Genomic DNA, 26,250 nt, shown 5'->3' on the forward strand with positions numbered 1-26,250 from the left:
ATTTTATTGGAATATAGGTTTTCAAAATAATTTCTAATTGTCTTCTGTATTTCTGTAGCATCTGTTGTGATATTGTCTTTTTCATCCCGTATGTTAGTAATTTGAGTTCTCTCTTTTCTTCTCTTTGTTAGCATGGCTAAAGGTCTGTCGATCTTATTTATTTTTTCAAAGAACCAACTTTTAGTTTTGTTAATTTTTTCAATAGTTTCTTTTGTTTCAATTTCATTGATTTCCACTCTGATTTTAATTATTTCTTGCCTTCTGCTACATTTGCTGTTGTTTTGCTCTTCCTTTTCTAGGGCTTTGAGATGAAGTGTGAGCTCATTCATTTGTTGGTTTTTCCTTTTTTTGAGGAATGACCTCCAGGCAATGAATTTCCCTCTTAAAACTGCTTTCATTGTGTCCCATACATTCCGATATGTTGTGTCTGTATTTTCATTTATCTCTAAGAATTTTTTGATTTCCTCCTTTATGTCTTCTGTAACCCATTGATCATTCAATAACATATTGTTCATTTTCCATGTGATGTAGGATTTTTCCTTCCTTCTTTTATCATTGATTTCCAGTTTCATTCCATTATGATCAGATAAAATGCATGGTATTATCTCCACACCTTTATATTTACTGAGGGTTGCCCTATGGCATAATATATGGTCTATTTTTGAGAAGGATCCATGTGCTGCTGAGAAAAATGTATATCCACTTGATGATGGTTGATATATTCTATATATGTCAGTCTAGGTTATTGATTGTGGTATTGAGTTCTATAGTTTCTTTATTCAACTTTTATTTGGAGGATCTGTCCAATGGTGAGAGAGGTGTGTTGAAGTCACCCATAATTATTGTGTTGTGGTCTATTTGATTCTTGAACTTGAGGAGAATTTGTTTTATGAACGTCTCAGCACCATTATTTGGTGCATAAATATTGATAATTGTTATGTCTTGTTGGTGAATGGTTCCTTTTAACAGTATATAATGTCCTTCCTTATCCCTTTTGATTAACTTAGTCTTGAAGTCGATTTTATTCGATATGAGGATGGCCGCCCCTGCTTGCTTACGAGGACCGTGTGCGTGGTATATTTTTTCCCATCCTTTCACCTTCAGCCTGTGTATGTCTTTTCCAATCAGATGTGTCTCCTGGAGGCAGCATATTGTTGGATTTGTTTTTTTAATCCATGATACCAGCCTATGTCGCTTTATTGGAGAGTTTAAGCCATTAACATTTAGAGTTACTATTGATATATGGTTTGTACTTCCAGCCATGTTTGATTATTTATCCTTTTTTTTTTTAAATTTAGTTTGTTTCTCCATGATTATCTTCCCCCCCCCCACCCTCTGTCTTTACCGAGGCACTTCCCTCTGATGGTTTTGGTTATTGTTTTTCATTTCTTCCTTGTGTAGTGTTTTGCTCAAGATGCTTTTCTTTTTTTTTTTTTTTTTAAAGAGAGAGAGAGAGAGGAGAGAGAGAGAGAGAGAGAGAGAGAGAGAGAGAGAATTTTTAATATTTATTTATAAGTTCTCGGCGGACACAACATCTTTGTTGGTATGTGGTGCTGAGGATCGAACCCGGGCCGCACGCATGCCAGGCGAGCGCGCTACCGCTTGAGCCACATCCCCAGCCCTCAAGATGCTTTTCAATGCTGGTTTTCTGGCTGCAAATTCTTTTAACTTTTGTTTATCATGAAAGATTTTTATTTCGTTGTCATACCTGAAGCTTAATTTTGCTAGATACAGAATTCTTGGTTGGCATCCATCGTCTTTCAGTGTTTGAAATACATTTTTCCAGGATCTTCTTGCTTTCAGTGTCTGTGATGAAAAATCCGTTGTTTACCTATTGGTTTTCCCCTGAATGTAATCTGCCTCCTTTCTCTTGTAGCTTTTAATATTTTCTCTTTGTTCTGTATATTGGACATCTTCATAACAATGTGTCTTGGTGTTGGTCTACTGTGATTTTTTGTGCTCGGTGTCCTGTATGCGTCTACAATTTGTATATCTGTTTCCTTTTTTATTTCTGGAAAGTGTTCTGTAATTATTTCATTCAGCAGGTTACTCATTCCATTGGTTTGAATCTCTGTACCTTCTTCTATCCCGATGACTCGTAAGTTTGTTTTTTTTATGTTATCCCATAACTCTTGGATGTTTTTCTCGTGATTTTTTACCAGCCTTTCTGAGTTGGCTAGACTCTTTTCAAGATGATATATTTTGTCTTCAGTATCTGACGTTCTGGCTTCTACTTGCTCCACTCTGTTAGTGATACTCTCAATTGAATTTTTAATTTGGTTTATCGTTTCCTTCATTTCTAGAATTATTGTTTGATTTTTTTTTATAATCTCTATCTCCTGATAAAGATGCTTAACTTCTTCTTTTATCTGTTTATGTAATTCGTTTTCAATGTGTTCTTTCACTGTTTGAATTTGTTGTCTCCATATCCTCTTTAAGGTTCCATTCCATCTGTCTATGGTGTTCCTTGAGTTCTTTATATGACCATTTTTCTGATGACTCTAGGTCCTCCTGAATATTTAGGCTGTCCTGCATTGTTTGTACTCCTTTTCTTCCTCGCTTTTTCATGCTGCTCATGTTACTTCTTGTTCTGTTTGATTGCTGAGTTACTGTTTACTCCTATAAATTTATTTGATGCTTGGGAGGGAAGGTATTAGAAGGGAAGGGAAGAAGTCACTAAAGAGAATGAGAGTAAGCAGGGAGAATTCAAGGAAGGGGGAATAAGAAAATTCAAAAGAAATGAAAAGACACAAGAAGAAAAAAAATAGGAAATAAAAAAAAGAAAAACATTTTTTTTTAAAATAATAATAATAATAATAATAAAAAATTAAAATTAGAAGGAAAAAAATAAAATTTTAAAAAAATTTAAAAAACAAGAAAGAAAAATGAAAAAAACCCAAATAAAAAAAAAAAACTAATAAATTCTGTCTTAGAGTTTGATTAACTTCTCTTCCAGTAGGTGGAGCTGTGCCCACCAGGCCAAGCTTCTCTTGTCAATACGTGGAAACCAATCACTGTGCAGCAGTTCCTCCTCCCAGACTGGGCGAGTCTCCAATCCTGAGTGCCTAGGGCCTCCTCTTGTGTCTAGTCACTTCCCCACTTTTCCTCTAGTCAGGCCCCTCTCACTGGTGACGCTCACCACAATACTGGCTACACACCAGGTCTGCTGCTCCCGGGAGCCCTGTTTTCATGAACGACTGGGCACACTCTCCCTGTTTTCCATTCCCTCAGACCCTAAGTTTGTAGAGCTTGGGGCTGAGAATCCTCAGCGAATTTTATTTGCCCTCCGGTAGCCATGCTCCCGGTAGCTGGTGCAAGAGACCTCAGTTGTCAGCACTGGTGGGAGTGGTAGCCGGGAGTTCTGCGCTGCGGGTCTCACGCCACGTCTGATTCCCTAGGTCTGGCTATCGCACTCACAGGAGAGCTGGGAGGGGCCCTTAAGGTTTCCCCGCTGTGTGGAGAGGGAAGGCTAGGGGGTTACACACCTGTCGCCGCAGGTTTCCATGAAGTTATCTCCTCCGCCGCATTCTGGTGACGTCAGTTCTCTGCCATGGTTTTATCTCTTGCAAATGGCGACAGTTCGTTTCCCTTTGCCGGGTGACCAATGCAACGGGTGGGTCCTTACTGTCTCTCCCAAGCCCTGTTTCAAACCTGTGGCCACTACCTGTGAAGGCTCGGTTGGCATTTACCTCCGTAGGATCGAAAAGGCTGACCAGTTGTTTCAGTGAGATGGATTAGTGCTGAGTCGCAGCTGTTTGTCTGCGGGAAGCAGGCAAACGGAATGGGAGCTTGAATTCAGCCGATCCGGGCTCAGTGTGTGTTCTGAGAGGCCCAGACTGTTCGCCCCAGATCCATGTCAGCTCAGCATTGCCTAGTGATCCCGAGCAAACAGATAGATTGTTTACGACTCCCTATGCCTGCGCAGCTGAAGAGGTCAGAGACTTGATCTCTCCGCGTCCGTCGCCATGTTGGATCTGCCTATTTTTTATTTTGAGACAGTATCTTGCTAGTTGCTTAGGGCTTTAATAAGTTGCTGAGGCTGGCTTTGAACTTGTGATCCTCCTGCCTCAGCCTCCCAAGCAGCTGGGATTATAGGTGTGTGGCACCACACCTGACTGTGGTATGTAATTTTGTAAGGGGGGGGTCCGGTGGAACGTCGGAGGGAGAGACCACACAAGAGACTTACTCCATGCAATTGGCAAAAGGGGATTTATTGGGGATCCATTCCAGCGCGCTGGGACTCTGTGCCCACTCAAGAAGGGAGCGCAGCTCCGAGCCCCGAGCAGAGGTTCAAACAGAGGTTAAGTACACTTTTTGGGGAGGGCGGGAGGCTTTGCATACATCAGAACAAATCATCATGAGGCGCGGGGAAATTGAACAACAACTCTGAAACGTGATTGGCACATTCATTGGTGGGAACAGATTGGGCGGGGGTTGATTGGTCATTTGTAAGCGGGTTACACATTCAAACTGATTGGTCCAGGCCCTGTGACGAACTGCACAGGGCCCTAGGCTAAATGGCCAGTACGGTGTTGTCTTAACTATCTCAGGAATCTGGGTGTAACAGAGGAACTTAATAATACCTAATCTTTTATATTCAAGCTTTCCAGCTTAGAAACTTTACCCTTTCAATTTCTGAGTAATGAATGAAATTATGGTTAATTCCTGGTATTCTGTGTTCCAATTTATATCTTAAACAAAGTAAAATGAGTTATGTTGTTCAATCCCTACATTATAACTCTTTAAAATCTGTAATTTTAGAAAGTTCAATGTTATTTCATAGAAGTATTTTACTCTGAGAGTCTATCTTGATGAAAAATTAAGTTAATATTATTTCTATAAAGTAGCTTGAAACAGATTCTGCCACTTCAGTTTTTGGTTCCTTTGTGTCTGCCTTTTATCACGTGCAGTTTATCATGAGCCAGGTGCTTTGCTGAATATTCACATGTAATCTTTGTAACAACTCTGAGCAACAGGTATTATTATCACTTTGCATGTGGGATAATTGAAGCGTAGAAAAGTCAAGTTATTAACTGGCCTAACCAAGACTAGAACTGATACTCTCCACTTTAAATAGCTCCTTTTTTCGTATCTCCCTTTATTCCTCTTATCCCTGTACTATTCCTGCCAACACAGGTTATTCAAGTTTATTTTGTCTTGAACTAGTTTTTCCTTTTTAGAATTGTTTCCCTAAGCTGACAACTCTCCCTTCTGTTCCTTTGCTGTACTGTCTTTGGGCCTTACGTTCTCTGCAGAGAACAGACCTGGCTCGATGCAGCTACTCCTATGCTGCACTGCTCTAGACAGGGCTGCTCCCCTGGCAGTTCTACCTTTTCCTCAAACCAGTTACATTAAGTCTTCCCAGCATGCTGAGTTAAGGGACAGGGAGAGGAACATGGACCTAAGTGCAGGACTCTGATGGTGCCCAAGTGGTCTCATAGAAACTTGAGGCATCTACCAGGTTGTCTTCATCACTGGATAGGAATGTTTTCAACCATCTTATTTAATATGATGATAATTTTTAGGCTTAATAAACAATAGATCAGTACTAAATTGATTTTTAATTTTAACAGATTTTATGTAAGTAAATCCAGTACGGGTTTGATCATCTGTAATGCAACTACCAAAACTATTTGAGCACATCACGATTTTCGGAAAGTTTCAGGTTTTGGGATGGGGATGTAGCTCAGTGGTGCTTGCCTTGCATGGACCAGGCTGTGGGTTTCATCTGCAGTGCTGGGGGGAAAAAATTCTTTTCCCAGATATTGGAACATTTTATATTTTGAATTTTCAGATTGGGGATTCTCAACTGTCAGTCTATGCAAATTTTGTTTTTATAAAGTAGCTTAAAACAGAAAAACTCCAGAGTCTGAAACACTTATTTCAAGTAGTTCAAGGGACATATATTGAATCTGTTATAGTGAAGTCAATAAAGTAGGTTAAAACATTTTATTCCAGCAGATTGTGGTGGTGCACACCTGCAATCCCAGTGGCTTGGGAGGCTGAGGCAGGAGGATCGTGAATTCAAAGCCAGCCTCAGCAAAAGTGAGGTGCTAAGCAACTCAGACCCTGTCTGTAAATAAAATACAAAATAGGTCTGGGGATGTGGCCCAGTGGCTGAGTTTCTCTGAGTCAAATCCCCAGTATCCTAACCCCCACCCCCAAACCCATTTTGTTCCAGAGCTATTTATCCCTTTTATAAAAGTACCCAGCTATCTAATAAAATCAATATATAAATATATAATATATAAAAGCTACGTATGATAAAATTTAGAAAGTGCAAGATAGAATTTTGTGTCCTAGTGAATATACCCAGAATAGTTCACTCCTTCGTTCTTTGCACCTCAATGTCAACCTGACGGTTTTCAGAGCGGTTCTCCCGGCTTTTGTACCTTATTTCATCCTGTTTACCTATAGCACTTAACAGGACTTATTTACTTTTATGTTGTATATATTGACACCCCACCTTCTAAAAGAGCTCTTTGGAAGCAGTGCCTTACTAATTTTAGTATCTCTAGAAGCAATGCGAGTTAATATTTGTTCTGGCATCGTTGTAATGGGCACCCTTTAAAATGTTGAGGCACTGGCAGCTAGCTAACATAGGGATCTTTGATCATCAAGCTAATCTGGCAAATGAGGATAATATACTCTACATTTTTTATTGAGTTAATTTTTACAGAATATGAAATTTACCACTTTAGTAATCTGAAGCATATAATTCAGTGGCATTAAGTCCGTTTTTGATGTATATCTTTTAAATAGTCTTTTCCTTCATTTAGTGTATAGGTATTTATAATTGCTGTCACTTCAATTAGAAAATGCATGCTAGCTGATGAAAATACTTATTTTCTTTCAAAAATGATTAACAAATACTAAGTTACGCATCAAGCTTTAAGAAAAAAAAAGGTCATATGTTCTTTCTCCTAGTATACACATACTCACATTGCTCTTCTCTGTTCTGCAGGTGGCAGGACATTGCTAACATGTCCCACAACAAGTCCTTTTTTGCATTAGAGCTGGCAAATAAAGAGGAGACCATCCAGTTTCAAACTGTGAGTAAACATGGAACACTTCACTCTGCATGGAACACTTCTCCTGAAAGTTAATAAGTTAGCATCTCTGTGGGCTTTTGTGTGTTTGGAGGGGAGGGTAGTATTAAAATTATACTATTTCATAATTTTATAAGCCATTATAAAGTTTTATAATATAACATTTTACAAGATGACACTTGGCAAAAAGTAGTTGCTCGGTAAATATTTTTGAGTAAATGAGTTTTTGAATAAGTAAGTACTATCTGATCCTCCCGATCTTTGAGACTAAGCAAGTGAGAATGTAAAGACCAATTAATATCTGAATCCACATACAAAAATGAGTGGCTCTTCAGATCTGTTGTTTAACAGCTATTTACTTATGCATTCATGACAAAGGCAATATTTAGTCACTGAATCAAATGTTTTTATAAAAAGTCTTTTAATATATTTGTCAAGAATGAAAGTTGATATCTTTATAAGTTTTAAAATTTCCAAGTCATTTTGAAGTGGTTTAATACCAGATTTACACTGTTACAAAAGATATTTTTTTTGTCTTCGCGTCATTTAAATCCTACTTTAGCATTCATATGATAGGCATAGTGTTAGAAAATGAAAGAACCAGAGTGTGTGGAAAGTGACTATAACATACTGTCACCCAAAAGTGTCTTGTCTTCAGACAAACTCTGCATTAAAAGTATCAAGTCGTGTGTGCTTTCATGCTACTTTATGTATATTTTGTTTGCCAGGAAGACATGGAAACAGCAAAATATGTATGGAGACTGTGTGTCGCTCGACACAAATTTTACAGATTAAACCAATGTAACTTGTGAGTATCTTCTGCTTGTGGAAATTGTGGAAAATAATAAAATTTAGGAATTTTAATTTTGAACCTTATAGTGTCGCCTAAAAAGGCAAATTTTTATCAAATCACAGCTTTTTCTTACACTTTTTAAAAGCTCTTTATTTATGTTGTATATTAAAATGATATCTCCTATATCTAAGTTTGGTTTTGGACCAACTTCTATTAGTCAGTTATTCCTCAGAGATTTCTTTCTACTAGTTATTTGAACCATTCTATTCTCAGAAGCTAAAAAATGGAATATTATTCTTTCTTAAAAATCACTGCTCTGGTCAGCATTTTAGGTAAAGATTACTCAGCTTTTCAAACTATTTCCACAATTTATGCCCCTTCTTCCTGGTGTATGTTTTTAGTAGCCCACGTGGGTCTCCCTGTCTGCTGGATGTTCCCATGAGAGTACAAACATGCCGTGATATTCCTGTGTCCTTCATTCTACCCTCCCCTCTAGTCTCAGCAGGTGCCTTGCTTTTCTTTATAGCGACTTCTTTTAAAGAGTTATGCGTATTTGTTCTCCCCTTCCTTTCACCCTGTCTCCCTGGGCCACTACTCTAGTGACATACTTGTCATGGTCAGATGACCTTCACCCAGTGGTCATTTCAGGAGTTCTCTCCCACTACATCCTGCAGCCCTGAGCACTGCTCCTGGGTTTCCTCCCTCCAGGCCGTTTCTTCTCAGCGCCCTGCTGGGTGAGTGCTGAGACTCCTGTTCCTCTCTCCTCCTTTAGGCCTTATCACCTGGTCTCGGGCATCAGATTTTACCTCAAGTCCTGCCTTTTCCCTGCGTTTTCCCTCCACATCCCACTGCCTACTTGACATGTCCCTCTGGGTACCCATGAGGCTCATCAGTTTGCTCTATTTAAAACCAGACCTCTTCATCTCTTGTCCGCTTCCTGCCTCAGACCTGTTTCTTATGTTGACAAGTGACAACACACTAAACACAACTACTTGCTCAGACTCCAAACTCAGGAGTCAAACTGGATTCTTAGTTCTTTTCATACCACATCCCATTCATCAATAAGCCCAGCTGCTCTACCTTCAAAACAGATCTGAAATCTGACCATGTGTACCACCTCCTCTGCTAACAACTTTATATCACCCACCATTGTTTCTCCTCTGGGGCACTGGAGTAGCTTCTGACTCGCTGTTTCTGTGCCTCCCCTGCCTCTAGGTTATTTTCCATAACTCAACCTGAATAATCTGAGTTATGGAAAATAAGCTAGGATTCCCTCACTCTTCCTAAACCTCTCCATTGGCATTCCATCTAACTTACCGTGTGTACTATGCTGGACGCGATGTGGTCTTTGCCTGGCTCTGACCTTGTTTACTGACCCTCCTCCTTGCTCACTCTGTTCTATCCACACTAGGATCCTTGCTGGGCTGTGAGCATGTTTCACCCCTGGGGATGGTGTACTTGCTTCTTTCTGCCTGGAAGGTTTGTTTCCCCATCTCTTCTCTTGCCTCCTTCCCCTCATTACAATCACATCCAGATGTGATCATCTTCAGAGGCTGTCTCTGATTACCCTGTGTCACCCTCCTCCAATATTATCTGTCTCTATTTATCCCTTACTCCTGTTTTATCCTTATCCTGTTTTATCCTTTTTCATAACACTTAACACACCTGACTTTGCATATTCATTTGTTTGTTTGTTATCTGCATCCCCCATTGCAGGTAAGGTCCACAGTGATGCACAGGGACAGACACTCTCTGTCTTAACCACTCTATTCCCAACACCATGCACATGTCCAGCTCATTATAGGCCTTGATGAATTTGTTGAGTGAATCTACAGAGACGGATGTTAAGAGCTGTTTTTGGGTATGTCTGTGATGCTGTAGGATCCGTTAGGAGAAAGGCGCCTAACCCAGAATTCCCAAGTTAGGAAGTTAGGAGAGTCTTCCCAGCACCCTGACATCTAAACGGAGACTTGAAAGGTTTCACTCAATCGTACAGCTTTTCTATTTTGGAGGATTAGGGAGTACTGGGGATTTAACCCAGAGGCACTTAACCACTAAGCCACATCCCCTGCCCTTTTAAAATTGTTTTTATTTTGAGACAGGGTCTTGCTAAGTCACTTAGGTCCTCACTAAATTGATGAGGCTGGTCTCAAACTTGCAATTCTCCTGCTTCAGCCTCCAGAGTCACTGGGATTACAGGCTTACACCACCGCACCTGGCCCCACAACTATTCTTTAAGCTATCCTCTCTCTTCTGGACTATGCAGCTGCCTCCCATCTGGCCTCCCTGCCTGTGTCACTTGTTTCCATTCAGTCTTCTGAATGGATAAGCAAAAGATGTAGCACAGCGGCTCTTAAAGTTACAGGTCAGGGCCAAATCTGAGCACATTCCTCTTCTCCACATCTCCCTGGCTACAGGATTAAGTGCCAACTCCTGTGGTTCACCATCTCTGTTTTATATTCCCTGGCCCAGCCTTGATTCTGGCTCCCAGAACCCATGGTTCCTAATCGTGCTTAGGCCTGTCCTAGCCCAGTCCTTTTCTGGAATGCCCTTCCTCCCTGTATCTGGCACATTCATAGTTATTCTCTAAGATTTAGTTTTAAAAGCAGCATTTTGAACTCTACCAAGTGTCTAGTTTTCTTAGTTCTCACTAAAGTTTCCTTTTTTTTCTTTCTTTTGTAACAATGATTCTACTAATACATAACTAATTCAGTAAATGCTTGTTCTGGGTCAGGCATCATGAGGAGGACTTGTATCTTCTTTAATTCTTATGGTCACCCTGTCTGGCACATTTTTATTGCTGCTTCTTTATGGATGAAGACTTGAAATGTCTTAGCCTTGCTGTTAATCTAGTATGCGGAGTAGCAAGATTAGAGCCTGTGTTCTCAGCCTCTGAGAGACGGCTAGCACATTTCATGTCTGTGTTTTCTTGTAGATTTGATTTTTGTCTTTTTTGCCTATGGTGCTCCATGAGAATAGGGTCTCCTTATTCATCATGTCCTGTGCCTGGTAGGTGAGGGCTTAGTGAACCATGGAAACCCGAGATAATGGGAGTCCCAAGGGAGAAGAGCCCTTTTACTCTTTTTCTGTTTCTCTTATTGCCTATTAGAAATTGGGGCCAGTGGGTGAGTCTTTTTAATTTTTTAAAATTTGTTCTTTTTAGTTTTATATATGACAATAGAATGTATTTTGACATATCCTACACACATGAATATAACTTCTCATTTTTGTGGCTGTACATGATGTAGAGTTACACTGGTCCTGTACTCATATATGAATATAGGAAAATTATGTCTGATTCATTCTATTGTCTTTCCCATTCCCATGGATGACTTTTCTTTTTCTTTTTCTTTTTTTTTGGTACTGGGGTCTCACCGAGTTGCTTAGCACCTTGTTTTTGCTGAGGCTGGCTTTGAACTTGTGATCCTTCTGCCTCGGCCTCCCCTGCTGCTGGGATTACAGGCATGTGCCACCACATCTGGCCCAGTGGGTGAATCTTAAGAGGTCATTTTGTGAAAAAGAAAGACTGTGGAAGGGCTTTGTGTTTCACATGGTATGAAAGAACTGGTCAGGAGTAACAGTTCAAAGAGAGTTGGCAGGTTCTAGGCCTCCTCTCTTCCATGTTCTCCCCACCTCCATGTTTGTATTTGAGTCCCTACCACTAGTTCAGGGATGGGGTTTTAGTAAGTACTGACAGGGAGGAGGAACCTCGATTTCTTTGTGGGTCTGGACAGTCTTTTCTGCTGACTGCCAGCTTTGGAGTCCTGCGTGCATTTCTGTATGAAAATGTTCCCCTCTGGTGGTTAGATACAGGGGTGCCACTAGTCCAGAATCTGCATTTGGGAAATAGTGGAGAATCAGTCATTTTGAGTAAATCATAGGCATCCATGGTAGTTGGTAGTTAATACCTTTTTCTTTTTCTTTTTCCTTTATTATTACTGGGGATTGATTCAGGAGTGCTCTACCACTGAGTTATATTCCCAGCCCTTTTTAGTTTTTATTTGGAGATAGTATCTCACTAAGATGCCAGGGCTGTGATTTTCCTGCTTTAGCTTCTGAGTAGCAGTTAATACCTTTTTTTAAAAAATATTTTTTTAGTTGTCAATGGATCTTTAATTTATTTATTTAGATGTGGTGCTGAGTATCGAACCCAGTGTCTCACACATGCTAGGCAAGCGCTCTACCACTGAGCCCAATTCCAGCCCCAGTTGATGGCCTTTTTTTTTTAATTTTTAAATTTTTAATTTTTTTAGTTGTAGATGGACACAATACCTTTATTTTATTTATTTTATTTTATTTTATTTTTTTAAAGAGAGAGTGAGAGAGGGGAGAGAGAGAGAGAATTTTTAGTATTTATTTTTCAGTTCTCGGCGGACACAACATCTTTGTTGGTATGTGGTGCTGAGGATCGAACCCGGGTCGCACGCATGCCAGGCGAGCGCGCTACCACTTGAGCCACATCTCCAGCCCTATTTTATTTATTTTATATGTGGTGCTGAGAATCAAACCCAGTGTCTCACACATTCTAAGCAAGCACTCTACCACTGAGCCACAACCCCAGCCCCAATTAATGCCTTTTTTAAAAAGCATTTTTTTTTTTGACAAACTATCACCTAGTAATTCAGAGGGAAAAGCAATGTAGAAAATGGTGTAGTCTTAGAAATCTAATATTTTTGGAATGTTGCTGTTCATTGACAAATGTGAATAAAATGACACTAATGTTGTCCTTAGTTGTATATATGTGTATATTAATCTGTTTAAGGGAAATCTAGAATAATTATCATTATTATTATTATTATTTGCCATACAGGGATGGGAATCCATGGGTGTTCTATCACTGAGCCATATCCCCAGCCCTTTTTATTTTTTTATTTTGAGACAGTGTGTCACTAAGTTCCCTAGGCTGGCCTTGAAATTATGATCCAAGATTATAGGTGTGTGTCACGTCACCTGGTCAAATTTTGTTTTTAATCTCTATATAGCCAGTAGATTATGGAAGCCCATTTCTATGAACTATTCCTGTGCAAGTATTTATGATTCATTCTGGGAGAAATGGATATCTCCAGCCCTTTTTATTTATTATTTTGAGACAGGGTCTCACTAAGTTACTTAGGGCCTTGCTAAGTTGCTGAGGCTGACTTCACACTTGCAAATCTCCTGCCTCAACCTCCAGAGCCACTGGGATTGCAGGAGTGTTCCTGGCTAAACCAGTGCTCTTGAAGCACTTTGGACATACTGCTCTAACTTGCCCTGGAATAGGGAGGGAGAAGAGCTTTTAATTAATTTGTTAAATACACATTTGAGGGTTTCCTTGTGTGCCAGGCAGTGTGCTGGGCACCAGTGGTACCATGGTATGTCCTCTTCCTAACTTAGTTGAAGTTGGGAAAGGGATAAGATAAAAAAAATTATCAGAGGCCATGCTGAAAAAAATGGCACAACTGAATGCTGGTTCTGCCACTTGTATGCCATGTGACCAGGAGTGACTTTCTTAATCAAGTATCAGTTTCCCATCTGTAAAATCAGGATAATAACTGGGGCTCCCTGATGGCATTGGTGTTCAGATGTCATGAGATAATCACGTACATTCCTTAGCACAGTTTCGATTAGCATTATCATTTATTTTACTTTGATGGGCAGTTGTGTCTCTGCCCACCCTTCTCACCCGGCCCCATATTGCCTGTGCAGGGGATCAAATCCAGAGAGATGCTCTACCACTAAGATACATCCCTAGCCCTTTTTAGTTTTTATTTTGAGAGAGGGTCTCACTACATTGCCCCACCTGGCCTCAAACTGTGATCCTTCTGCCTCATCTCCGAAGTCACTGGGATTGCAAGCATGCACTACCACACCTGGCCTGGCAGCCATTTTTAATTGTCTTCTCTTGTGTGTACATTGCAGTGATTTCTTCTAAGAGTTTTTTTTTTTAGCTGCCTTGTTTTTAGGGCACCCATGAGTATAGAAACCATTCCCCCAAATTTGGAAAGCACTCCAGCAGTTACAGCATTCTGTTTTATGTGCTAAGTTGAGGATGGCTGTTCTCAGAGTGAACTGAACTTGGAAGAACAGTGCCAAGGAGAAAGAGGTTAAACTATTAGAACTGATGGTGAGGCGCCTGGCTCAAACAATTTGGCAGGTAAAAAGCTGTACTAGACTGTTTTGTGTTTAGCAGAACTGTCTGCTGCAGTGGTGGGGACAGTGTTCGCCTCCACCCTGGGTGCTGCCAGCAAGATGCCAAAATAGATAGCATGGGTGGAGTTGCTCCTAAGCTCTGTATCCTTGGATTTTTTTTTTTTTTTAATGTTTAACACAGTTTTATTTTTGCCCCAACTATGTCATGTTGCTGCCGTTTGTCGATAGTGGGTCCTATCAGCAACCCTTTCTCCTATTTTTGAATTTATAGTGTTTTAAGAGTTCAGTCCATCTAGACATCGAGTCTTGGATAGACTGAATATGAAGTTCATAGGACCCAACCTGCCCAAACCTAGTCCTGGTCATAAGGATAACAAGAGGCAAAGTAAATTTCAAAGTGACAAAATGCAGTGTTTTTTAAATGCAATTAAAGAGTATTCTAAAAATAGCCCAGAGGCCTTGTGCAGACCTGCCTCACTAAGGAGAGTACTAGAAAGATGGAGCAGGCTTTGGAAAAAGACATCTGTTTTCCATCAACAACATGAATACTTTCCAATGATTCAAAAAGGAAATTACAGAAGTCAACCTGTAAAAGCAGTTATAGTCATCTGATATTAATTCCTACTATCCACTAGTTTTCTTTTTGTCTCAAAAGTTTTGTCAAAATAAGCTTAATATTAAAGGGTTTGAATGGGTACTAATTATTAGAATGCTCAGAATAATGTTAATTTAGAAGACAAGAGGCTTAACATTATGATAAATTCTCTGATTAAAATGGGTTGAATTTTCACTTTGTTATGATGGCTTTTCTAGTAATTAGTCCTTAGAGCATTAACTTAAGGTCACAAAGTATTTTTGTAGTCAGTAATTATGTGTCACAAGAGCCCATGAGCCAGGAACAGATGCTAAAGTTTTTTTTAAAAGTTCCTTGGCACAGTTGCTTAAGTTATCAACAAAGCCAAGAATCCAGTGTATTTAGGTTCTTAGATCTTATTTGCAATAAAACTAAACACACACAGGAAAAATAAAAATCTACTTCTGTTTAAAAACAATAGTTAGAAATTAGCTTTTCTATTTCTTGTTCCTTTTTTACCTGATTGTTTATTCAAAAATGGGATCTGTGTGAATAGTTTACAATCTCAAATTATCAGATAAATGTCAGTTACATTAAAAAATATATCTAATTAAAACCAATTCACTGGGTGCAACGATGCATTCCTTAATACACTCAGTTACATTAAAAAAATATATCTATTTAAAACCAATTCACTTGGTTGCAACGATGCATTCCTGTAATCCCACCTACTTTGGAGGCTGAGTTAGGAGAATTGCAAGTTTGAGGTCAGCCTCAGCAACTTAGACCCTGACCCTGACCCCTGACCAAAAAGAAAAGAAATAAAAAGGGCTGGGATGATGATCAGTGGTATAGTGCCTTTGGGTTCAATCCCAAGTACAAAAAAAAAAAAAAAGAAATCAGAACAGTTTCTTGCAAAGAAAGGTAAATGGGTTTATCACACACCCACTGAACTTTGCTTTCCCTAATTTATTTCCTTAGAAGAAATATAAATTTTCAAGTCACTAAAATTACAAACTTATCTTTTCCTTAATGTTTGGAATATGTGGTAAACAGAATTGATTAAGGTAGTTTTCATTGCTTTGGGCTTCTGGGCTGAAAGTTGATGGTCACCCCTACCAGGACTGTCAGTGGAGGCACTAGTGCAAACCCAGCCCATGGGAGACACTGGTGCTGAATTCTGCTTCCCATGGGATGAGTTTGCTAGTGAAGGAGGCCCAGGTGGTGATGCCTCAGAACATGCTCAGAGGGCTTTGGGCAGCAGGAAAGGGCAGAGACCTCCCAAAATGAGAGCAAAGATTTTTTTCTTCTCTCTAACTAATCTATGATTGATCTAGTTTGTGTTTTTGCCTTAGAATATTTTTTATTTTACCTTTCTGTGTCTTAGTTTATTTTGTTAGAATTTAGGAAGTGTTTTCACTCTTCTTAAAGTCACCTGTTTTTATAGGCAAACTCAGACTATCACAGTGAACCCAATCAGGAGGAGGTCATCTTCACGCTTGTCTCTGGTAAGGAGGAAAATATAATTGTTTTTTCCTTTTAGTGGTGTCATTTTCCTTAATAAAATGTCTTTTGTTAGTGTTAATTTTGAGTTTGACCCATAAAAGTATGATTATATTTGATCATTTTTATTCAAATGATGATTTTTCTATAGACTCAACATAATATTTATTATATGAAACATGTTTAAATATTAGGTCCAATCAAATATTATAAATTTTAACTATTAGCCAAGAATAATTGTAAATTGGAAGATATTTAAATTACCTGAGGATTTTGTCTAATAAGATTGACTATACTATATAATAAGTATCCTATATTCATCTGTTTATTCAAAGAAATTAATTCCTTACATCTTTTACTTTTTTGTTTTTTTTTTGGTAGTGGGGATCGAAATGAATGCTTTACCACTGGACTATGTTCTAGTCCTTTTAATTTTGAGACAGGTCTTGCCAAGGTGCTCACTAAATTGCTGAAGCTGGCCTTCAACTTGTGGTCCTCTGCCTCAGCCTCCTAAGTTGCTGAGCAAGATTACAGGCATGTGCAAACACATCTGGCCCATCTTTAACTTTTTGGATGCAAATTCTCTTGTGCTATCTAATGTCCTTGGTATCAGTATAAAAGGTTTGGCATTGCCATGTGGGGAACATGGAAATAATAGGTACAGAAAGACCTGTGTCTTCATGTTTATATTCCATATGTAATATATTTAACCCCTAATGCAGTTTTTTTTTAATGGAGGGGAAGAATTCAGCAGAGAATTATGTTATCTCTATTACATAGGCAATGTGTTTTAACCCTGTGTCCAACTTTCCATTTCTCAGCCTAAACCCCAGCCCTATGTGATGCCTCCCCCGCCCCAGCTGCATTATAATGGACATTATACAGAGCCATATGCTTCTTCCCAAGGTAAAGTACACAAATTCTGCAAAGCCTCACATTGTTATTACAATGAAAATGTCTATGAAGACTTGGAGGTCTTGAAACCTGGATAGTTTTTGGCTGAAGTAACACCCCAAATTGTTATTAATATAGTTTGTATTTATAGAACAAGCCATTATATTCAAGTTCTTGAACGTATGTTGAAAATATGCAGTATCAAATTTTGATGCTCAGATGGTCCCAAATGGGAACTTCTTTAAGCTGGTTCCAGTGTCCATTAACACTCCCCCATTGCTCTCTCACTTTCTGGTAAAAGCTGTCCCAGGCTTACTTTGTTTCCTCCCTGCCTAAGATCTTCCCACCATAAAGGTTTAAACACTTCATTACAGCAATTTTCATGTGGGAACAATAGGAAGCTATATTTATTTTTTAATATTTATTTGTTAGTTGTAGTTAGACACAATACCTTTATTTTATTTGTTTTTATGTGGTGCCGAGGAATGAACCCAGGGCCTTGCACGTGTTAGTCAAGCGCTCTACCACTAAGCCTTAACTCCAGTCCGGAAGCTATATTTACAACAGTGCCCCAACACTGAATCTTGAGTACTTATTCAATGTTTATTCCATACTCTGTGTATAAGTCTGTACTAAAAGCCAAGGGAGTTGGTGCAGATGAGTCTCTCTCTTAGAATCTAATTGTAGGGAATGAGACAAATGTAGTTACAACTTGAATATAAAGAAAATTCCATCGCTGTGCTGTGAGAGAGCATACAGTTACTGTGCCTTTTGATGGAATGCAGATTCATTGTTTTGGGAACATTGAGAACAGCTTTCTGGTTCTCAAGAGATGGCTGCATTTCAACAGTTAGGGAGGCAGGTCCTTGACTGACTGCAACTCTGGTTTTGGTGGATGGTGAATGCCTTGGCACAGAATGACAAAGGAGTGTTTGGCAAGTAGAGTTGTCCAGTTGCCCCATCCCATCAGGAGCCAGGAGGGAATGAAGTGTGAAGGGACGAGGGCAGATTGTGACCGTACTCTTTCTGCCAGGTCTTACATGTAAGATGAGCATTTCCATGCAGTAAGGCAGGCAGTTGGGGAGATGTGCTCGGGTGTGGATCCTGGGTGTCCACCTCTGGGTGGTTTTGTATTTCTTCACTGTTCTCCTTGCACCTGCCCGTCTTTTCTTGTGTGTACCCCCTCCCACCAAGGCCCTTTTCTGCGTTGTCAGTCTCCTCCGCTACCTTGGTCTGTGAGTGCCCTGATTTTTTTTTTTTCTCTTTCTCCAGACGATCGTTTTAGGTTATTTTTTCTTTATTCTCTCTTCAGATGATGGTTTTAGGTTATTTTTTCTTTCCTTTTTTCACCCTGTCCTTCTGAGTGATTGCTATGTGCTGCATCTGCTTGTTGGGTAACCTTTCCTTCTGCCTTTGCTGCTGTACTGAAGCTGCCTCTCCAAGGGCCCCATCATCCCCAGGTCCTCCACACCATCGGAGTCAAGCATCACTTTTCCCATTGAGCTGCCCTCCTCCTTTCTGTCAGTATGAATTGTTGTTCCCTCAAAGCCTGTGTGTGCCTCCTTCCCTCCCTTTGGGAATGTCTACAGCAGTGTCGTCCACATTTCATATCCCTGCAGGGGCCACTGTCAGATCTTCATTTTCCACCCCATCAGCACTCCCGGTGCTGCAGCCCCACACTTCCTACCATCTGACAGGTTGCTGTGGGTTGCTGCATATGAAGAGGTTGGCTTAGGTGGAGCACTCCATGAATGGTGTCAGCTCCTGTGACTTGCTGAAAATTAAAACATTAAATTTGGATTGTCATTCTACTCTGTAAGCGGCTTCCTTTCCTGTGTTCCTTACTTCATTTTTGTGATGAAGTCATTCTCCTGGTTATGGATTCTGAGCTGCAGGAAATTTTTGTTTTCTTTTTTCTTTTTTGTTTTTGGTACTCCACTTCTAGTCAGTTACAAATCCTATTGCCTGAACTTCATGGGTCTTCCTGTTCCTGAGCTGATGCAGGCTTTTTTGTTTTCTTACCTCTCATTAGGTAACTAATGTTGTATCATGTGAACTGGTATCTTCAATTTCCACTCTCCCTGGTTCATCTGACACACAGCTGCCAGCTCATCTCCCTGGTATGCAAGAATATTCCTTTGCCTAGTGTTCCATGCTCTCCACAATATTCCCTTAGCCTGCTTTTCCAGTCTGGTTTCCCACTGTTAGTTTGCTCTTATCTAGCATGCCCCTTTAGGAGTGGTCCTCAACTTCAATCATGCTTCTCTGTTGTCACCCAGAATGCCCATTCTACTGTACCCTTCTGTCCACAGCCTGCCATCCAACCAGAATAGTATAGTTTATTCTGTGTTAACAGACCATTCTAAACTCTCTGGCTTTACTTCTTTCTCATGTTACCTGTTCATTGTGCCCTGGCAGGACTCTACTCACTTAAGCCTGACTTAGGGGAGTGGTGGGCTGGGGGAGCTCTTCCATCTGGAATGCTGTGGCTCATTTAGCAGGGGAAGAGACCGTAGAAGCTGGCTCTTAACTGTCCACTTTTCCTTGACTGTTACTAGTCACAGGGCTGTGCCTGACATCAAGTAGGAGGAGGCATAATTGTGTGTGTTCTCAGAGTTGCAGACCAAGCTCTGGATGGAAATGGGACATGTCTGCCCCTCCCACAAGACCCTTTGATTGCAGTATCTTCTGCAGAGTTGTTTTTGAATATCTCTTCCATGTCTCCATCACTTAGCTCAAGCTGGAAGTGATTCTTCCCTCCTCCAGACTCTTGCCACTTTTATCTTTCCTTACTTTAATTACAGGGATTATTATACCCACCTTCACCTCTGACCGTCCTAAATTCCAGTCATCTTTTCCCCCCTTCTGCTCTGAGTACAGTCTGTTACAGGCTCACAAATGATCTGATGATTTGAGAGGAACCTAGAAGCAGGGACACCTGCTGGGCACGTATACTGTGGAGACAAGGTGGAGACTGAGAAAAGAGGGACTCAGAGACTTAATGGCTGAGTGTTCTAGGGATAGGGAAAGCATAGCAGTGAGGAAGTTTTCACAGTGACAGCAGGAAGAATAAAGTGGGAATTAGTGTGCTGTTTCTTTGGGGTTGGGTGTGCCACCAGAATAAAATGCACCTACCAGACTGGTGAGTCACTTGGATAATCAATTGGAGCTGTTGGAGCACACAAAGAATGCTTTCCAAAGGAAACTGAAATGCAGTTAGTAAAGTGATTCAGGTGAGCTACAGATTGGCTGCAAAGAACATGGCCTCTTTCAGCTTGGGACACATACACATAGCATTGTGAGATGAGTCTCCTGATTCCATGATCCCTGGATCCACATCTTACTGAAAGGTGGGGACCAAGACGGGGCAGCTGCAGCTGTCTTAGTATGGTTCTTCATGGCTTCTGGGCTCTAGTGGGGTGTGCAGCCGCTGGTGACACTGTTGGACTAGAGAAAGGATATCCTGCTACACTGTTGTCCTTTTATGGTGGAAATTTTACCTTCATTCTGAAAGAACTTATGCAGGCAATCTGAAATTCCAGTTAAGGAAATATTTACAGACAGTTGGTGCTTGAACTAGCGCGGCCACATCCCTTACTGTGGAGACAGCAGAATTAGTGGTTCTGAACCTTGAGCAGTAAGTATCTGTGCCTTGAGTTCTATGGACTTCCAGAAAGAGCGTTTTGGATCTACAGTGAATTACATGGTTTCAACATTCAGAAAAAAAGATTGTTTTGTTATACGGTCATACTCTTTTTAAAAATTATTAATTAATTAATTTTAGTTGTTGTTGGACACAATACCTTTATTTTATTTATTTATTTTTATGTGGTGCTGAGGATAGAACCCAGTGCCTCACATATGCTAGGAAAGTGCTCTACCAGTGAGCTACAACCCCAACCACAATCTTAACATTGGACTTAGATTAGGCTAATCTTTATTTGGTTTCATATTTTGAACCTTTAAGTAGAGCCACCCCAATCTTATAGATGAGGAAGCCAAAGCTCCCAGGGCCACTCATAGTACAAGAGAAGCCCCAGGTCATTACATTTATTTATATATTTGTTTATTTTGCTGTACTGGGGATTGAACCCGGGGCACTCTACCATTAAGCTACATTCCCAGTCCCTTTTTATTTTTTTGAGGTGGGCTAAATTGCTCAGTTGGCCTCAAATTTGCAATCCTCCTGCCTCAGTCTTCTGAGTAGCTGGGATAACAGGTGTATACCACCATGCCTGGTTGCCCCATATTATTTTATCAAAGATTTTTATAGGCTGCACTGAAAATCCAAATTGAGGGACACTCTCAATATTTTGGCTGGTGAAATCAGTTTAATAAATTTTAAAAAATCCTTAAAGTACATTTTAAACTTTTTTTTTTTCCAGATAACCTCTTTGTGCCCAACCAGAATGGATATTATTGTCACTCCCAGACAAGTTTGGATAGAGCCCAAATTGACCTCAATGGTCGAATCCGTAATGGTAGTGTCTACAGCGCACATAGCACCAATTCCTTAAATAACCCTCAAGCGTACTTGCAGCCCTCTCCTGTGTCCTCCAACCCGAGTATTAGTGGAAGTGATGTCATGAGACCCGACTACATCCCCACTCATCGGCACAGTGCCCTGATACCCCCGTCTTACCGCCCGACCCCAGACTACGAGACTGTGATGAAGCAGCTCAACAGAGGCCTGGTGCATGCCGAAAGGCAGAGCCACTCGCTGAGAAACCTCAACATCGGCAATTCCTATGCATACAGCAGGCCGGATGCCCTGGTCTACAGCCAGCCTGAAATTCGGGAGCACGCGCACTTCGCCTCTCCCCAGTCGGCCCACTACCCATTCAATTTGAACTACAGTTTCCACAGCCAGTCTCCCTACCCCTACCCTGCCGAGAGGCGGCCCGTGGTGGGCGCTGTCAGCGTGCCCGAGCTGACCAACGTGCAGCTGCAGGCGCAGGACTACCCGGCTCCCAACATCATGAAAACCCAGGTGTACCGCCCGCCGCCGCCCTACCCGTACCCGAGGCCGGCCAACAGCACCCCAGACCTGTCGCGCCACCTCTACATAAGCAGTAGCAACCCGGATCTCATCACCAGGCGGGTCCACCACTCGGTGCAGACGTTCCAGGAGGACAGCTTGCCCGTGGCCCATTCCCTGCAGGAGGTCAGCGAGCCCCTGACGGCTGCCCGGCATGCCCAGCTGCAGAAGAGGAACAGCATCGAGATCGCGGGGCTCACGCACGGCCTGGAGGGACTGCGGCTCAAGGAGAGGACCATGTCGGCCTCGGCCGCAGACGTGGCGCCGCGCACCCTTGCCACGGGCCCCCAGCCCGGCGTCTTCGCTGAGCGGACTAAGACCGACGAGCCCGAAGAGCAGGAAAGTGGGAGATATGGCCACAAGAAGTCACTCTCGGATGCCACCATGCTGATACACAGCAGCGAGGAGGAGGAGGAGCTGGAGGAAGATGGGGCGCGGGCCCTCCCGGCGCGGCCTGAGCCCCGACCTGAGCCCCGGCAGCCTGCAGCCTACGCCCATGAGCCGCTGCCCGGCTGCCCCTGTGCGGCGGGCACCCCGCTGCCAGGGCCTCTGCATATTCACGAGCCCAAGCCCCACGGGGTAGAGGCGGAGCAGAGGGTGAGGGAAGGTGGCCATGTCCACGCAACTGTGGAAGCCCGGCGGCCCCGAAGGGACGGGCTGCTGACGCCCTCCATGTCCGAGTCCGACCTGACTACATCTGGGCGGTACCGAGCCAGGAGGGACTCTCTGAAGAAGAGGCCGGTGTCAGATCTGCTTTCGGGGAAGAAGAACACTGTGCAAGGGCTCCCACCCCTGGGGGTAAGCCGCCTGCGAGCAGAGGGAGAACGGGGCCCTGCACCTGCCCTCCACATCTGCCATGTGGCTCCCGCTTCTGATGTTTCTTGGCTGTTTTTATTTGAACATCTACCTCCCACCCCATGTTCCTTTATTTTTGTCTTATTTAAAACATAGTTGAGTTTATCTGTGGAATTAGTAGAGACTGATTTGAGTTTTAGTGGTTTTGCTAGAAATAATAAATTGGATGCAGTGAGAAGGCTCTTTGGAATGGAAGAATGAAGGAAATGTTTTAGTAATGTGTGAAGGAAAAGGAGGTTAAGATTTCATGACCTTAGCACACCTTGATTTGCTAACTGCCGGCTGAAAATATGGTGAAGTGCTGCAGCACCCCAGGCTCTCTCTTTTCCATTTGCTCAAGTGATGTCTGGTAGAAGCCTACAAGGCTGTGCTCCTAATTCTTAATCAGAAGGTCAGAGTCTGTGAATACAATTTGAATTTCTTGGCCATGAATGGGGAATGGCAGTTTGTTAAGACAAAAATCCCCAGAAGTGTCTTTAAAAGAAAGGTTAGGTGAACTGAGAATTCCTATATTCCTTGTAGGGAATGGCAGCTCTTTGCTGTTCAGTATAAGAAATAAAAATGATTAAGCACTTCTTTATTTGTAACAAAATGTAAAGAAGCCTTGTTAACCTTTTCAGCTGTTCTCAAAGAAATGTGCTGAGCACTGCATCTTTGCTGCCTGTAGTTTACAACAAGCCTATTGTGATACTCATTTTATAGATAAAGAAATAGACACTAAGATATTAAGTAGCTTCTCCAAGGTCATACAACTAGTGACCTGGAATTTTTGTTTTTTAATATTTTTTAGTTATACATTCACATAATATATTTATTTTGTTTTTATTTTATTTTTATGTGGTGCTGAGGATCGAACTCAGTTCACATGTGCGAGGCAAGTGCTTTGCCACTGAGCCACAACCTCAGCCCTAAAACATGGGAATTTTAAACCCATGTTTATATCTATAGCCTCTCTTCTATACTGTTTGGCATGGAGGTATACAGTATATAATATTTTACTGAGTAATAATACTTGCTTGTTGAAGCTTTCTTATTCGTCTGTCCACTGAAATGTTTTGTGTTCTCAACCTTTGACTGAGCATTTGTGACTCAGTCTGTACACTCTAAGTCATCTTGTTGCATTACTCTGGTATCCAGCTCCTCATGGCCCACCTTGCTCTCCTCATCCCCGGTATCTGAACCAAGCCAAAGTGATGCGTAAAGTCATTTGCCACCAGGGTCTTGGCAGCAGGGACTCTCCTCCCTCTCTCATCTGGGTTAAACTATACACTCAGATCCGGGGTCCATCTCAAGTATGGTTCCAGTCTAGTGTATGAAAGCCTCAAAAATACTGCAAACATCTCAATGGGAGGAGAAAACTCAAACACTATTATAGTGTTTATGTGAAATAGATCATTATGTATAGACAGAAACTACTTAAAAACTACCACAGGTTTAAATGTGTTTTATATTTTTATTTTTATGTGGTGCTAAGAATTGAACCCTTAAATGTATTTTCTTTTAATTAGTTTGGGTTTGAATTTTAAGATTATTTTTAATTTTTCCTGAGGGTACAATCCTTTTTTTTTTTTTCTGTAATGTAAAGTCTAGTGCCTCAAGAGGGCTGAGGTTGAGGGTATAGGCTGACTATTGGTCTCAGAGCAGGGATAAGGGGTTTCTATGGTAGCTTCACCCGAGCCCCTGAGCCAACCGGATGGACTCTTCTATTACAGTAAGAGATATCACTCTTTTTATGTGTGACCCAAGTACTTTCTCCAAATGATATTTGTTTTTTGAGTATAGCCCAGTAGTCAAGCCTAGATTATCCTTGTTATGTTTTAAATGGAGCCTGGCAGTTTCAGCTAAATCTGAGGTCTTTGGTTCTCTTAAAATACAAATTTTCTCTAATTAACTTTTAAGACCTGTAATACTAATAAAATGGTGCAACTGGATTATGCTTTTAGGCTGTCCCCACCACCCCTCCTGCGACCCTTGCATAAGGATTTCACATCCTCAAAGAATGTGGATAGCAGTTGTGGTCAAGAGGAAAGAATACCAATCCTAAGCCTTGGGTCTAAGTCTAGGGTTTGCCATTTGTTAGTTTTCTGTTCGGTTGGCTGGACCCTCAAACTTCAGCTTCTATATCTATAACCCAGGGACAGTCTTTCTGCTTTGCCTATTTGCTTCATAGAATAATGTCCCATTTGAGGTTAGGCATACAAAATTGCCTTCTGAATTAAATGATTCATCATAACTAATTTCAGTGAGAGATTTTTAAAAATTGTTTTGACACTGATTCCTCAAAGACACAGTTGTGTGAACTTGGGCAAGCTGTTTGTTCTCTCTGTGACTCAGTTTTCTTATTTGTAGATGATGACCCCAGATGAAGTCCTGGCACATCGAAAGTGCCCAGTCAGTAATAACTTATTACTGTGAGGTTGCATCATACATTTTAACTTACTACTAATTTCCCAAAAGTAGAAGAGGCCAGCCTCTTGCTAAATCCTCTGACCCCTTCATGGTAACATGGGATTGCCATTATCTTGCATAATTGTTACAAAAAAATATCAAATAGACTAATGTGAATTAAGGTTAAAAAGGTTTAGTATTAAAAGCACTAAAATAAATTGCAGACAAGAAGGACCATTTTAGAATTCTGTATCTGTCTGCCTCCACCTTCCCCGGGACTTGATTATTATCTCAAAGGCAGACTGGTTTGGGTACTTATACATCTACATAAAGATCTTCTCTTTGATGCACCCTTTAGTCTTGTGCAGTGGTTCTCATGTAAAAAATCACTGTGCAGATCATGCATTTAAAACCATGTACTTGTCCTCTCGGGGCTAATTAAAGGATATTCAAGGCTAGTTTTGACTTTCTTCAAGTACTGTCTTTAGAACTAACCTTATAGCCAATTAACTTTATCCAACCTAGAAGTGCTGGAGCCAGCTTATATACTGGCTAACAGGAGCTGACTATGAAGTTTTCAGGAATCTTGTGAGCTAGTTGATATCACATTGGCAGTTTGAAATTGGCAGTGATGGGAGTATTTATACTACAGAAATTGGTAAGTTCAGATCAGAACTTTTTCCTCCAGAGCCAGTTGTTAAACATTACCAGCACACCACTGTTTTCAGCACACATTAGAATCATGAGACTTTAGCCAAAGCAGGACTTTTAATCTGTGTGTCTCTCTGTATCCATCTTTCTGTTTGATGAAGCTTAGAGGGGAAAAGGTGACTTCCTGAAGGATATTATTAGTCAGAGCCTGGACTTTAACCCAGGACTCTACCTCTTCCTAGTTCAGATGCCATTCTATGGGAAGCTCATGATCAAATACGAATTATAAAATTAAAAATTATTTCAGTTGCCAGGCATAGTGGTACATGCCTGTAATCCCAGTGACTGGGGGTGGGGTAAGGGTGGGGGGGCACGG

At 41.2% G+C, this 26,250-nt stretch overlaps 1 protein-coding gene across 4 annotated transcripts in view; it reads left to right on the forward strand.

Annotated features, from left to right (window-relative positions):
* Ptpn21 (protein tyrosine phosphatase non-receptor type 21) overlaps positions 1 to 26,250 on the forward strand; it is an 83,026-nt gene that overhangs the window by 47,941 nt on the left and 8,835 nt on the right. For all 4 annotated transcript variants that reach the window (XM_026400765.2, XM_026400772.2, XM_026400777.2 and 1 more), the window contains exons 9-13: positions 6,965 to 7,052; positions 7,778 to 7,857; positions 15,993 to 16,053; positions 16,870 to 16,954; positions 21,328 to 22,778. In XM_026400765.2, the coding sequence (XP_026256550.2) occupies positions 6,965 to 7,052; positions 7,778 to 7,857; positions 15,993 to 16,053; positions 16,870 to 16,954; positions 21,328 to 22,778 (1,765 nt within the window). The remainder of the gene's footprint in view (positions 1 to 6,964; positions 7,053 to 7,777; positions 7,858 to 15,992; positions 16,054 to 16,869; positions 16,955 to 21,327; positions 22,779 to 26,250) is intronic.

The sequence above is a fragment of the Urocitellus parryii genome, chromosome 6 (genome assembly GCF_045843805.1).
Source record: "Urocitellus parryii isolate mUroPar1 chromosome 6, mUroPar1.hap1, whole genome shotgun sequence".
NCBI classification, from domain to species: domain Eukaryota; kingdom Metazoa; phylum Chordata; class Mammalia; order Rodentia; family Sciuridae; genus Urocitellus; species Urocitellus parryii.